Source organism: Ranitomeya imitator, chromosome 4 (assembly GCF_032444005.1).
Source record: "Ranitomeya imitator isolate aRanImi1 chromosome 4, aRanImi1.pri, whole genome shotgun sequence".
NCBI classification, from domain to species: domain Eukaryota; kingdom Metazoa; phylum Chordata; class Amphibia; order Anura; family Dendrobatidae; genus Ranitomeya; species Ranitomeya imitator.
The window spans coordinates 451,067,287-451,081,720 of record NC_091285.1 but is presented as its reverse complement, the minus strand read 5'-3'; the positions used below and the strand labels follow the sequence as shown (position 1 = coordinate 451,081,720).

General features: G+C 40.7%; 1 protein-coding gene across 1 annotated transcript in view; it reads left to right on the top strand.

Moving 5' to 3' along the window:
* Positions 1-14,212, top strand: part of RBPMS2 (RNA binding protein, mRNA processing factor 2) — a 68,072-nt gene extending 53,860 nt beyond the window's left edge. The window contains exons 3-8 of the mRNA XM_069765752.1: positions 23-61; positions 135-197; positions 1,738-1,888; positions 2,558-2,706; positions 13,044-13,120; positions 13,298-14,212. Coding sequence (XP_069621853.1) covers positions 23-61; positions 135-197; positions 1,738-1,888; positions 2,558-2,706; positions 13,044-13,106 — 465 coding nt within the window. The 3' untranslated portion in view covers positions 13,107-13,120; positions 13,298-14,212. The remainder of the gene's footprint in view (positions 1-22; positions 62-134; positions 198-1,737; positions 1,889-2,557; positions 2,707-13,043; positions 13,121-13,297) is intronic.
* Positions 14,213-14,434: the final 222 nt, after the last annotated feature.

The window sequence follows — 14,434 nt, the reverse complement described above, 5'->3', positions numbered from 1 at the left end:
TAATTTGTCTCCTGCTTTTTAGGGTTATGAAGGATCACTGATCAAGCTCACATCAAAACAGGTAACTTTTAGCTCAGTGGGCGTGAAATGTTTATGGTCTTGCATCAATGTTTTACATATTCTTGTTTCTCTAGCCTGTAGGATTTGTCACCTTTGATAATAGGGCTGGTGCAGAAGCTGCAAAGAATGCCTTAAACGTACGTAGTCTTTTCTCCACTTAAATGACAACTTTTGAATGTAACACTGTCAACTCATGTCCTTAGTTTATTCACAAATGCCACATAATCACAGCATAGGCCATAAATGCTAAGACTCGCTTATCTCTAACTGGGTTGTGAACTAGATCATTTCTGTGATGTCTGAAAATTGTGCTAGTGGAAGCCCCTCATAAATTGACACTTTAATGCTCTGTTTAAGTTGCAGAAAATTTGCACTGCTGATTTGGTCACAAATTCACATGTAGATTTCTTTTCAGATTTTAGCCCTCTCAATTAACCAAGCTTTGAGTAGGTTAAAAATCCACATAATGAGCATGCAGATTTAAAATCCACACGCTTTCTTGCGTTGTGCAGAATTTTTCAGCAGCATGAGTTTAACCCCTTTCTAACCTAGGATGGGATCGTACGCCCAAGGTCAGATCCCCTGCTTTAATGCAGGCTCCGGCAGTGAACCCACATCAAAGCCAGGTCATGTCAGCTCTTATGAACAACTGACATGTGCCCACAATAGCGGCAGGTGGAATTGCGATTCACCCGCCACTATTAACTAGTTAAATGCCGCTGGCAGTGTTATTTAGCGCTTCTGGCCATCCAGCCAGAAATGAGCATTGCTGAACCCAGTCACGTGATCGGGGGTCAGCAATGCATCGGCATGACATCCATAGGTCTCCTTGAGACTTCTATAGTTGATTCCGGATTGCTATGAGCGCCACCTGTGGTCGGCGCTCATAGCTCCCATGTAGTAGAATTGTTGCATTGCTATCTGAGCTTCGCTCCTATGTAGTAGAGGTGATTGAGTTGTGCCAGCTTCTAGCCTCCCATGGAGGCTATTGAAGCCTGGCAAAAGTTAAAAAAACAAAACTTAAACTTATATTTTTTTTGTGTGTTTTTTTTTTTTTTTTTTTTTTTTAAATCGCCCCATTCAAAATAAAACAAAACAATCAAAATAAAATATGCACATTTGGTATCGCCATGTTCAGAATCACCTGATCAATAAAAGTTAACCTGATCACTAATCGGTGTAGCGAGAAAATTCGAAGCGCCAGAATTTGTGGTGTTTTGTGTTTTTGTTTTTTTTTTTTAAACAAAGTTCGGCAATTTATTTCACCACTTAAATAAAAAAAAAAAATTACCTAGACATGTTTGGTGTCTATGAACTTGTAATGACCTGGAGAATCAAAATGGCAGGTCAGTTCTAGCATTTAGTGAACATAGCAAAAAACAAGTGTGGGATTGTACTTTTTTTGTTTTCACCGCACTTGGAATTTTTTTTTTTTCCTGTTTTCCAGTACATGACAAGGTAAAACCAATGATGTCGTTCAAAAGTACTGCTCGTTCTGCAAAAATTAAGCCCTCGCATGGCCAGATTGACAGGAAAAATAAGTTATGGCTCTGGGAAGGTGGGGAGTGAAAAGAATGTGAAGCTGCATGATGTTTCTTTTCTGACTATAATAAAGTGCATAGTTAAATGTTACAACCTTGGGTAGGTCAAGAGACTTTCCATTGATCCTTTCCTTAGGGTATCCGTTTTGATCCAGAGAACCCACAGACCTTAAGACTAGAGTTCGCAAAGGCCAACACCAAGATGGCTAAGAACAAATTAATGGCTACACCTAACCCCACACACCTCCACCCTGCACTTGGAGCACACTTCATTGCACGAGATCCATGTAAGTTCTTACTAATTTTGTTAATTGACTGCAATTTAGTGGTAAGTTGTGTTTTTAGTAGAACATTCTGACATGACAATAATTAGCATTTACCAAGAGCTACATTGTGTTAAACATATGCTGAAAGTTAAGGTCTTATGACCATTTTTACATGTAACTTAAACGTGAACAGGACAAGGCATATACAGGTCCCATAGAGAATGTTGCCCAGACATTATGGCATTTCTCTATTGAAGCCTCTGCTACGTGCTGATGACCTTCCCTGGGAGAATGAGGTGGTCTTGGCTCTGATCTTAAAATCAAATACTAAAAACAAAAAAAAAAAACTTTGAAAATGTTGCAACTCAAGACTCCTGCAACCAGAGCTACCAGTCTAACAGATCCCATGACCAATCTTCAACTGCTAAACCTCTTTTATACTGAAGATGGCAAACTAATATAGATAAATTGCTTAGGCTTTGCTTAGAAGGTTCAGTGTAGAGGCATGTTAACTTTAGACAAAAAAAAACACTAATTCCACAACTTCCTTTAAATGCAAACTGTTAAAACAGAATTATCCCATGAGACTAATCTATACTCTCTCCCACCCATCTTTCATCTATTAAGTTAGTTTGAACTTGTTGATGCATTTTATTTTGTTCTCCTCAACCACTTTTTCTTAATCTACAGATGACCTAACAGGTGCTGCACTAATCCCAGCCTCACCTGAAGCTTGGTCTCCATATCCACTGTACACCACAGAGCTGGCACCAGCAATCCCCCATGCTGCATTTACATATCCTGCAGCAGCTGCTGCAGCAGCAGCTCTACATGCACAGGTAATGGATTCATTCTGAACTAGAAGGCTAAACACTCGTTTCATGGTGTAACTGTTACATGACCACCTTAATGGAACCACACTTAAATGGGTAAGGCTGTGTCCACTGGGCGTATTGGCAGCGCTTTGGACACAGGAGATGCCCTGCTCCACCCAAAGCCCTGCCCTTTTTGTACACACGGTGATTCCACATCCTATACAGACAGTTATTTATCTTGCGGAGACAGAGCGTCTCCAAGATAGACATGCTGTGGTCTATAAAGATGCGCCGCATGTCCAGTTACGCAGGTCTGCCACCTATGTGTTTGTACACATAGTGGAGATGGGATTTCATTAAATCCCCCTCCACTATTCTGTAACATCTGGATGCTGTGGCTGTACGGAGCATCCAATCCACAGCAAAAACTCAAGTAATACGCCCTGTGGAAACATACTTTAAGTCCTAAACAAATCAAAGCATGATCTGTTTAGACATTCATATAACAAACACCATTTATACATACTCCTCACTGGTTTAGTTCTGATTTGCCTTGAATTGGTACACTGACGGTGGTCCACGTCTGCCACCCTACAAATTTGTATAGGCAGCAGTGTAACTGTGATTATCACTCTAGATGTAGCCCTACCTTATTTTTGACACTTCAGATGGCTGAATTGTCATCACCCACCATAGACCTCAATGTTTTGTGCCCTAGATAAAATGATGGAACAGTAGCTAATGTTGGCCACATGACCCACTGTCAACCAATGAACTTGGTCTCCACCTTATGTATGAGGATTCAGAAATGGGTGGTAGTACTTCCTCCTCGCGCCACTGTAAATGCCTCTTGACACTGTTTAATGACAACTCTCAGAAGTTGCCACAATTGCCATTTTCATGCAGAATCATAGCAATTCCAAAAACTTAAAATGGTGCTCATAACCAAGGAACCTAAATTTGAGTGGTGGAGGTATGTGCATAGATCTCACATTTTAACAGAACTCTTAACATTTAAACCCACAGTTCTGTTCACATAACATTAATAATTGGGCCATTTATGTATTTGAAGCATGAGTATCAAAGCAGAATGCTTGTGAAGGTAAATGGCTTACTTATTTGTTCTATATAGTTAAACATTACATTCCCCTACTAATCCAAGACTGCTTGGAGCAATTTCACAAGAAAGCCGAAGTCCTAAGGTTTATTTAATCATCTATTAATCTGTGGCCTTAAAATTGAGAAAACTACAAAAGTCAGGTGTGAACAGTCAATCTTGCATATATAATTTGACCAATAATTGTATGGCTAACGTTCAAGCTTGCAATGTTCACTGTACATTGAATACACTTTTGAAGTTAAACATGTTGAAAGCAGAAACATTTACACTTTAAGTAAATGACCTTTTCTCGGTGCATGCTCCACTCAACATCCCTTGAGGGAAAAGCTCCATTTCCAAGACCTGTGGCAAATGAAGCCACCCACACCCCCACTACCTTTCATTGCTGAGGGACAAAAACAGACACATGCTTTGGGGGAACCTAAACATGTTCTAGAAGGATTTATAGAATTCAATAGAATATTCCACCAACTTAGATTTTGTAGTAGACAAATCCATCTATTATATCCCTCCTAAATTAAGAAACCAGAAAAAAGAACCCTGTTTGGGAGGTCTGCAATAACAAACTTTGACTTCTGGGAATGTCTACAAGCAATACATGCAAGGTTTAGCTCTTGTCCTTTTAAAAAAAAAAAAAAAAAAAAAAAAAAAAGAGAAAAATTCTTGCTGATGCATTCATAGCATGGTGGCAACCGGCTTCATTAGTGGCCATTGTATTCCAAAGCTGGAATGTTTATGCATCTTTTTATTGGTCAATGAGTTAAATGTATTTTACACCATATTGGAGCAAATTATATGCAAAGATTTTGGCTAGAACCTTAACAACGTAGTACATTGTGGCAACTGCCTTATACCAAGAAAATAGATAATCTAGAATACTAAAAAGGTATGAAGGCTGTCTAAGATGGGAGGACGTAAAATCATTAGAAGCCAGGGCCTTCAACTGGATGACCATGCATCACATAGGCTTTGAGCCAGTGTTTATTAAATGGATAAAGCTACTACACATCTAATGGAATCTATACAAGTTGATGGCCACATTTGACTGCTTTCCCTTGTATGTGATGAATGTCCCTTGCCACCAGTGATGTATGCTATTGCATTGGAACCATCGGAGGCCCTTATCTGGTCTACACCAGTGATTCAAGGATTTACTCAAAGCCTAAAGGTACCGTCACTCAGCAACTTTGCAACGAACAACAACAATCCGTGATGTTGCAGCGTCCTGGATAGCGATCTTGTTGTGTTGACACACAGCAGCAATCTGGATCCAGCTGTGCCATCGCTGGTCAGAGCTAGAAGTCCAGAACTTTATTTCGTCAGGTCGGCATGTATCATAATGTTTGACATCAAAAGCAACGATGCCAGCAATGTTTTACATGGCGCTAACAACCAGCGAGAACGAGAAGTGCGTCGCCGTTGCGTCACTGGATCGCTCCTGCATCGTTCTGGAGTTGCTGTGTTTGATGTCTCACAGCGACCTAAACAGCGACGCTCCAGCGATCGGCTCGTTGTCTATATCGCTGCAGCATCGCTGAGTGTGACGGTACCTTAATGTATAACAAACTCTGCATCTATGCAGACCATACACTTGTATCTGTAGGACACAAAGGTGCCCTATCCACAGCACTAAACGGAGGATGTACTCCAATCACACTCAAGTCTAAAAATCAATGAACAAATTGTATGCTCCCTGTAGACTTCATATCTAACCCCTATGCAGGTCTAACTCTTGAATTGTGTTTTTTTTTTGTTCTTCATTAATCTACATTCTCACTTGTACATACTAATACAATGGGGAAATTTTGTGCCAATCAGTCATTGCTCACATTGGATTACTTAGAATAGTTTATACCTGTGGCATAATTTTAAGTAATCCAATGTATACAAGTTTGCATATATTGAACAAACTCCACTCCAGTTTCTTTCAGTTGGCTAGTTCATAGACCGGAGATGTTGGTACTCCAATATACATGGGAGGAGAGTTTTACTAGACCTTTAAACTATTACCTTGAAGCTGTTCCCATGTAGGTGGAATAAAGAGGACCTCCTGAGGGCTCTTACAGCTATTGCCCAACCCAAAGATCACGCACCCATTGCAGTGTTTTGGTTAGAGGTTAAAAAAACAAACACAAGTTTGTAGTTGATTCTTGATCCTAATGCAGGCTGTATTGATCAGGTCAGTGGTCCACAAACAGTTCTCAGGCACAATCACTCCCCTCTGGCACAACAAGGGTGAATGTCCACGTTCCATAAAGACTGTGCTTTGGACGGAGCAGAAACCCCGCTCCACCCAAAGCGCCGCCCCCTTCTGTACATGCAGTGATTCACTGCACCCCATACATAGGGCCCTGTGATTTACCTTGCGGTGACAGAGCGTTGCTACAAGGTAAACAAACATGCTGCGTTCTAAAGACGCACCGCATGTCCGTTAACGCAGGGCCACTGGATGCATGTTCCCACGCTTAGTGGAGAAGGGATTTCATAAAATGCCATCCACTATGCAGTAACATGCGGGTTGAACGCTACGGCTGGATGCAGCGTTCAATCCACAGCTAATCTGGATGTATTCCTGAATGGACGCACACCCTCAGACTTGCTGTACTACTTGATCTGGAGTGAGGGCCCTTGTGAGGGTAGGTTTGGTCTACCTAGCTCAGGTCTATGCAACCAGGGTTTTTAAATCCTTCCACACCTTGAAGGATGAGCTTGCTCTTAGGAAATGGAGGAGCAAGTTATTTGTAAAACTCTGGAATGCCCTACAGGCCCAGTTCCTGAATGATCTTCCTGTCCTACAGAAGATCCCCCTGATCTGGGTGCTATTGGAATGCCCCCCCCCACACCAATCACCACTACCACAAGAATCAGACCTTGTGTGCACATGCTCTTACTTGCTAACCTTATTAAGATATCTTGTGAGTTGGCAAGATGTGATTGCAAGTCAGACATGGATCCCATAGCTGAAGTGGGGGGGGGGGGGGGGGGAGGGGGGAACATGACAAGCCATTAGAATTTGGTCTCTTCTAGTTGCATGTATACCACAGCAAGAATGCATAGGTTTCCCACTCTGCTGCGGGATGTGCTGTTCGGTGTCAGGAATGGCATTTAATCTCCTGTGGAGTTGTCCATTGACTAGAATACTGTGACAGGTGGTTACATTTCTGTGACTGTATGGTGATGCTATCAGAGGAACCTGCATTTGTTTGACCCTGAACAGTACTCTGCAACATCAGACAAGCGATTTCTACTTGACTCCTTGTTTGTTGCTCAAATGAGTGGCTAGGCTCACTCATAAAACACCCCACTTTAACAATTGGTATTGAATCTTTCCCTTGCATTAAAAAAAAAATAAAAATAAAATAAAAATTGACCACTGCTGCAGATCTAATAATATAATTGCCTAGAATTCTACTTCCTGCCATTTGTGGCAACTTCCGTCCGGAGCTAACGTCCGGAGATAAGTGACGTCAACAGTGTCCAGTGTCTGATTGGTTGCCGCCTGCTGCGAGCGACCAATCAGAAACGTGCCGTACTGTGACACACTGCTGCGGCGCGGCCCCTGCAGTCCCTGGTTTCTCCGGCGCTGCAGATTCTTCCTGTAATTGAGCGGTCACATGGCACCGCTGATTACAGAAATGAATAGGCGGCTCCACCCCCATAGGGGAGGAGCCGCATATTCGTTGCTGTAAATGATCGGTGCCATGTGACCGCTCAATTACAGGAAGAAGCTGCAGCGCCGGAGAAGCCAGGGACTGCAGGGACCGCGCCGCAGCAGGTAAGGGGAGCGCAGTGCTATAATTACCTGCTCCTCGCTCCGGTGCGGCTCCGTCTGCAGCGTCCTCTAGCAATGACGCTCAGGTTAGAGGGCGCTGTGACGTAGTCAGTGCGCGCCCTCTGCTGAGCGTCAGTGCTGGAGACGGAGCCGCACGAGGAGCAGGTAATTATTGAAAGCGCCGGCGTCCTGAGAAGAGAGGTGAGTATGTGATTTCTTTTTTTTTTTTTTTTTTTTTTTTTTTTTTTTTTATGGCAGCACCAGCAGCATTCTAAGGAGCACCTATAGGGCCATAATGAAAGGTGCAGAGCATATATGGGGCAGCATTCTAAGGAGCACCTATGGGGCCATAATCAAAGGTGCAGAGCATATATGGCACAACATTATAAGGAGCACCTATGGGGCCATAATCAACAGTGCAGAGCATTCTATATAGCACAGTTGTATATGGAGCATCTATGGGGCAATAATGAACGGTATGGAGCATCTATTTTTATTTTTGAAATTCACCGATAGCTGCTGCATTTTCTACCCTAGGCTTATACTCGAGTCAATAAGTTTTCCCAGTTTTTTGTGGCAAAATTAGGGGGGGGGCGGCTTATACTCGGGTCGGCTTATACTCGAGTATATACGGTATATATGGATTCTAGACTCCCGATTCTTTAGAATCGGGCTTCCATCTAGTATGCTAAAATGTCCAACTGCTTAGAGGGACAATCCAAAAGGAAAGTTACGGTCACCTCAAGCTACTTCTACTCTGTGGGACAGGGGGAACTTGATGGTGCCACTGTGTACACACTACTCCTTATTTTAAAGGAGCGCATAACGCCCTGTTCCCTGCTCTTCTGCATAAGCATGTGGTGGTTTGGTGTAAGTGTACTGTAGCCTTTGGTGGCCCCAGGTAATCGATAGTCAGAACTAGTAGGTCAGTAGAATTTAGCAAAAACTTTTGAAGTGTTTGGATTTACTAATTACTTTGCAGCTATGGCATATATAATGTAATAAATGAGTAGATAAAAAACAAATAAGCAAACCACATTTCCTATCTTGAAATCTAGATCTTGGCATGATCTTTCCTTGGCTATTTATCTCCAAGTACATTGTCTAAATTTGTAGCTTCACCCTTGACGTAGATTCACTCCTAAAATGATGTTGCTTAGTAATGGAATGTTATCTCCTCCCTTCCCCCCTCTATTGCCACAAACAGACTGAACAGAAAACATCTGTCTGAGAATGGCTTATGGGTAGCTGTGTAGTATCTTTAATTGCTTATTTTACAAACCAGGTTTTTTGCTTTTCTTTGGGGGGGGGGGGGGCGAGTTTGTCATTTTGGGATAGATATGACATATTACTTGTTACACATTTGCTGTGTTGCAGCAGCCAAACAACTTAAATTTTGGTATTTTCAGTTTTCAAAATATACTTACTTAATTGGTAGATATAAACAGATCATCCCTTTCTGGACACTGCTGTACCATATGCATTTTACTGCAATTATCTACTTGCTGTATATATCAATACTAGTATTGCTATAAATGGCAAAAATGAAGGTCTCCTTTTTGAAGTGCAGCTAGAGGTGGTATCAAAGGATCTCCATGATTACTGGCACTGTCTTCAAAAGACTCACACAATTGCATTGCTGACCCCATACCAACATGCTGTTAATGCCATATTCAGATTGACAACAGCATTCAAGGTGGTGCTCTTCTCACAGGTTTTTGTCTCTGCCATTATCTGCTGGTTTTGGGGCAGACTCTCCCATGTTAATCCTGAGAAAGCAGATTCTCTAACCAAATTCTGTCACCATGTTCTTGGCTACCATATCTGAGCTCTACATAATGTAGACAGACCCTTATTCCAGTAATGTATCACTTGCTGTTATAAAATCCCTTTATCTGCAGATTTAGCTGGGCTCTATATACTGTGGCAGCTTTCTTTGTAAATTGGCTGGAAGCTGCCAATCGGCGATGAGGGATGGGGGGTTATAAAGGGCACATGAATATGCTTAACTACCTGGCAGCAGCTTTACTAGTCCTTTAGTTCTGATACTGTGATGCTTGGTCTAATAATGATAAATCCATTAAGTGATAGATTATGAGAATTGGAATCTGAATCTGATTCCCTGTAAATGTTTTAGGGCAGAAAGCCTGCAATTCTACAATTTAACTAAATCCACACTAAAAAAACAAAAAAAAATCCGAAGCAAATGCAATAAACACAGCAGATTGCTGGTGTAGTCTTGTAGGAAAAACACAGCAATTCCATAATGGGAATATGGAATAAGGATGGCAAGGCAAATGCAGAAGTCACTCAGACCTCTTGTAGCCAGTCAGTTGTCAGTGCTCACTATAAAACACAAATTAAATTAGATGCCTACTGCTAGCTTTCTCAGATTTTAAATGGCCACAGTAATTATTTTCTAATAAAAAAATAAAATATATATATATATTCTCCTGTAGCATCTATTGCTGACAGTTAATTAAAAGACTTGTGATGTGGGGCATATATTAAATGTATCCCAAGTCCAAATTTGCCTTGGTTTAGGCTGTACAACTCTTTACTTGATGTGTTGTAGTACATTAAAGAGTCATGGCTGTTGGCACCCTTGAAATTGTTCCAGAAAATGCAATAATTTTCTGGGGGAAATATTTAAATTAGACTTTTTTTTTTATACAGGTTTCCTTTTGTGTAATTAAACAAACAGAAGGCATATTGGACAAATTCACACAGCTCCAAAAATGGGTCATATTAAATTGTTCGGCACCCCTAACTTTATTATTCCAAAATGGTGTGCAACCTAATAACTGCAACCTCTTCCTATAACAATAAGCAAGCTTTGTACTGTACAGGTCCTTCTCAAAAAATTAGCATATAGTGTTAAATTTCATTATTTACCATAATGTAATGATTACAATTAAACTTTCATATATTATAGATTCATTATCCACCAACTGAAATTTGTCAGGTCTTTTATTGTTTTAATACTGATGATTTTGGCATACAACTCCTGATAACTCAAACCTGTCTCAATAAATTAGCATATTTCACCCATCCAATCAAATAAAAGTGTTTTTTAATAACAAACAAAAAACCAACAAATAATAATGTTCAGTTATGCACTCAATACTTGGTCAGGAATCCTTTGGCAGAAATGACTGCTTCAATGCGGCGTGGCATGGAGGCAATCAGCCTGTGACACTGCTGAGATGTTATGGAGGCCCAGGATGCTTCAATAGCGGCCTTAAGCTCATCCAGAGTGTTGGGTCTTGCGTCTCTCAACTTTCTCTTCACAATATCCCACAGATTCTCTATGGGGTTCAGGTCAGGAGAGTTGGCAGGCCAATTGAGCACAGTAATACCATGGTCAGTAAACCATTTACCAGTGGTTTTGGCACTGTGAGCAGGTGCCAGGTCGTGCTGAGAAATGAAATCTTCATCTCCATAAAGCATTTCAGCCGATGGAAGCTGCCCTTGATGAAACACAGTGGACCAACACCAGCAGCTGACATGGCACCCCACACCATCACTGACTGTGGGTACTTGACACTGGACTTCAGGCATTTTGGCATTTCCTTCTCCCCAGTCTTCCTCCAGACTCTGGCACCTTGATTTCCGAATGACATGCAAAATTTGCTTTCATCAGAAAAAAGTACTTGGGATCACTTAGCAACAGTCCAGTGCTGCTTCTCTGTAGCCCAGGTCAGGCGCCTCTGCCGCTGTTTATGGTTCAAAAGTGGCTTTACCTGGGGAATGCGGCACCTGTAGCCCATTTCCTGCACACGCCTGTGCACGGTGGCTCTGGATGTTTCCACACCAGACTCAGTCCACTGCTTCCTCAGGTTCCCCAAGGTCTGGAATCGGTCCTTCTCCACAATCTTCCTCAGGGTCCGGTCTCCTCTTCTCGTTGTACAGCGTTTTCTGCCACATTGTTTCCTTCCAACAGACTTACCATTGAGGTGCCTTGATACAGCACTCTGGGAACAGCCTATTTGTTGAGAAATTTCTTTCTGGGTCTTACCCTCTTGCTTGAGGGTGTCAATGATGGCCTTCTTGACATCTGTCAGGTCGCTAGTCTTACCCATGATGGGGGTTTTGAGTAATGAACCAGGCAGGGAGTTTATAAAAACCTCAGGTATCTTTTGCATGTGTTTAGAGTTAATTAGTTGATTCAGAAGATTAGGGTAATAGGTCGTTTAGAGAACCTTTTCTTGATATGCTAATTTATTGAGACAGGTTTTTTGGGTTATCAGGAGTTGTATGCCAAAATCATCAGTATTAAAACAATAAAAGACCTGACAAATTTCAGTTGGTGGATAATGAATCTATAATATATGAAAGTTTAATTGTAATCATTACATTATGGTAAATAATGAAATTTAACACTATATGCTAATTTTTTGAGAAGGACCTGTATATGCCTCAACTGGAATTTTGGACCACTTTTGCAAATTGCTCAAGGTCTCCCATAATTAAATGGTTTCTGGAACAGTTTCAAGGGTGCCAAGATTTTCATCCATGACTATGTAATTGCTGAATGGCTATTCTAGAATGTGGGAAGGGAGGTGTCAAAACTACTGATTGGTATAATTTTATACATGCCACTGAATGCTAAGGCATATAAAAAAAAATGGTATTAATTTTGAACTAACAAGGTTTCGAACGTTGGAGGGGGTGGAGAGTACTACTTTAGATATTCTGTCTTCTCATTTCAAGCCCTTAGCCATACAACTTTTTTCATATGTTAATTTAAAGTGGTGCTCTTGGATGAATGAGGGGGGAGAAAATGACTGTGCCAAGAGCCCTAAAGCACATGCTTAACCTTTTACATTTACCTGAACAGATGAGTTAAGTCTAATTTGGGTCAAGAGAGACTGAGCTTTACAATGCATTTACATTGGCTAATAAGCAAATGATTGGAAAACCGAGGTATGCAGTCTAAATGGGCTGACTTGAGGGGGGAAAAACAACTTGCCTAATGGAGTCACAGATCAGGTGACTAAGCTTCCTTAAAATTGTTCTTGGAATAATGTTCTCACTGGCACATGTGTAAACTGGACACTGAAATCCTATGCACCCTAAACTGAACAACTTCCATGTGCACAGAACAATACAGGTCAACCAATTTTTATTTTTATGGCCAGTGTAAATGCAACCTTGACTGACACTAGTCATAAGCCTTGAGTCTGTTCTTTGTAAACTAAGAATGTGCTACCATGTGCATCTAAAACTAAATTATGGTGGATACTGCAGTTGACTCGCATGTTGCACAAATGTGTTGGCTATGTGTCCCATTATCTCTTCTAATGACTTATTCCATTGAACTCTTAACTTCTGTTTTCCATGTTTACTGCTTACAAACAATGTGTTTAATACATGGACAAATGGAGATGAGCCTGTATTCATAGTGGTGGAATAAATGACATTGCACTCAACATCAACATTCAATAAACTCATATTTTTAACTTTCAGATGCGTTGGTATCCACCATCTGAAGCAACCCAGCAAGGATGGAAGTCTCGCCAGTTCTGCTAAAGGCTGTTTAGGAGGTAATACTGCATAGGATAAGAATTTGATATATCATGTTATGTCACAGATTTTGGGGAAACTCTATGTGCATGGTTCTTGAGAACAAATAAGGCTCACTTTATGGACTATTTTCTGTATGTAAAAAGCACTAGAAAATGTCATACTATATTTTTTTTTTTTGTTTTTATTATTCATAGGATTGAAGCCCAACCAAGCCCCTCAATGACTTGTGTACTTTTTTTTTTTTTTTTTTCTGACGTGATGTACCATACATGAACAATGGTATTCACTGAACATTGTATTTCTCCATACACCTCTGAATGTTTGGTCCAGATCTCCCAACATGAAGTTTTCAAGTCAATCCCCCTACATGAAGTATTAAGTCTGTGGAATATCAGAAATTGGCTGGGTACCTTGCTTAAACTTGGCAAAAATGAAGCAACCTAATGACTCTTGAAACTGTGGTAGGCCAAGGCATGGCTGAAGCCAGGCCATGCCCTGTTCATTTCTGTAATGCTAACAAACTTCCTTTTATTGCATGTTGCGTTTTACTGGCATGAATTTACTATTTAAGTGTGTGGTAAAGATCTATTGCTTGTGTACCAGTTCCAGAAGGCCTGCCTTTTGACCTTATGAACTCGTCATGCGTCTAATCTGCTGCTCATTCCACCACCTCAAATGCAGTCAGTCTTCCAACCTGGTCTCAAACTTTTACATTTTCATTGGAAAGTCTGTTTTTGCCAAATAATGCAACTTTATGGGGAAATGAAGCAAAAGTAACAGTATTTTTGTAACTTGTTTAATAAGGAAATATTTATGCATCATGTGTTTGTTTTTTTTTGTGTGGTATTGATAAAAGAATATATTAATCTGTCATAAGTTAATGTTCAGCTAAAAGAGCTCAGATTCTGTATGTTCTGTCTACTGTACTCTATGAACAATTGTGCAATTTTGTTTTGCTGCAGACTTCTGCATGGTATTGATGTTCAGTATTATGAAAGGTCTCCTGCTTGTATGGAGAGTTTCTCTAACGATTCTGAGAATGTGATACTGGCTAAAAGAGAAAATATTTAAGAATTGTTGTGACTTTCAATTAAAGCAATTAAAAAAGATCTGTAGTGTTCTGTACTAGAAACAACACTTCACCCATCTGCTTACTCCACACATCTGCCTGCAGAACAAAGCCTCTTACAATCAGTCCAGAGGCATATACAGTTAATAGCTGGGGAAAATTCACACGGGTAGTCACCATTTGACTTCAAATATTTGGATAAAAATTTAAAGGGGCATTCCCAGATCCTATCCCAATATGTAGTAGGTGTACTAAGTTTATA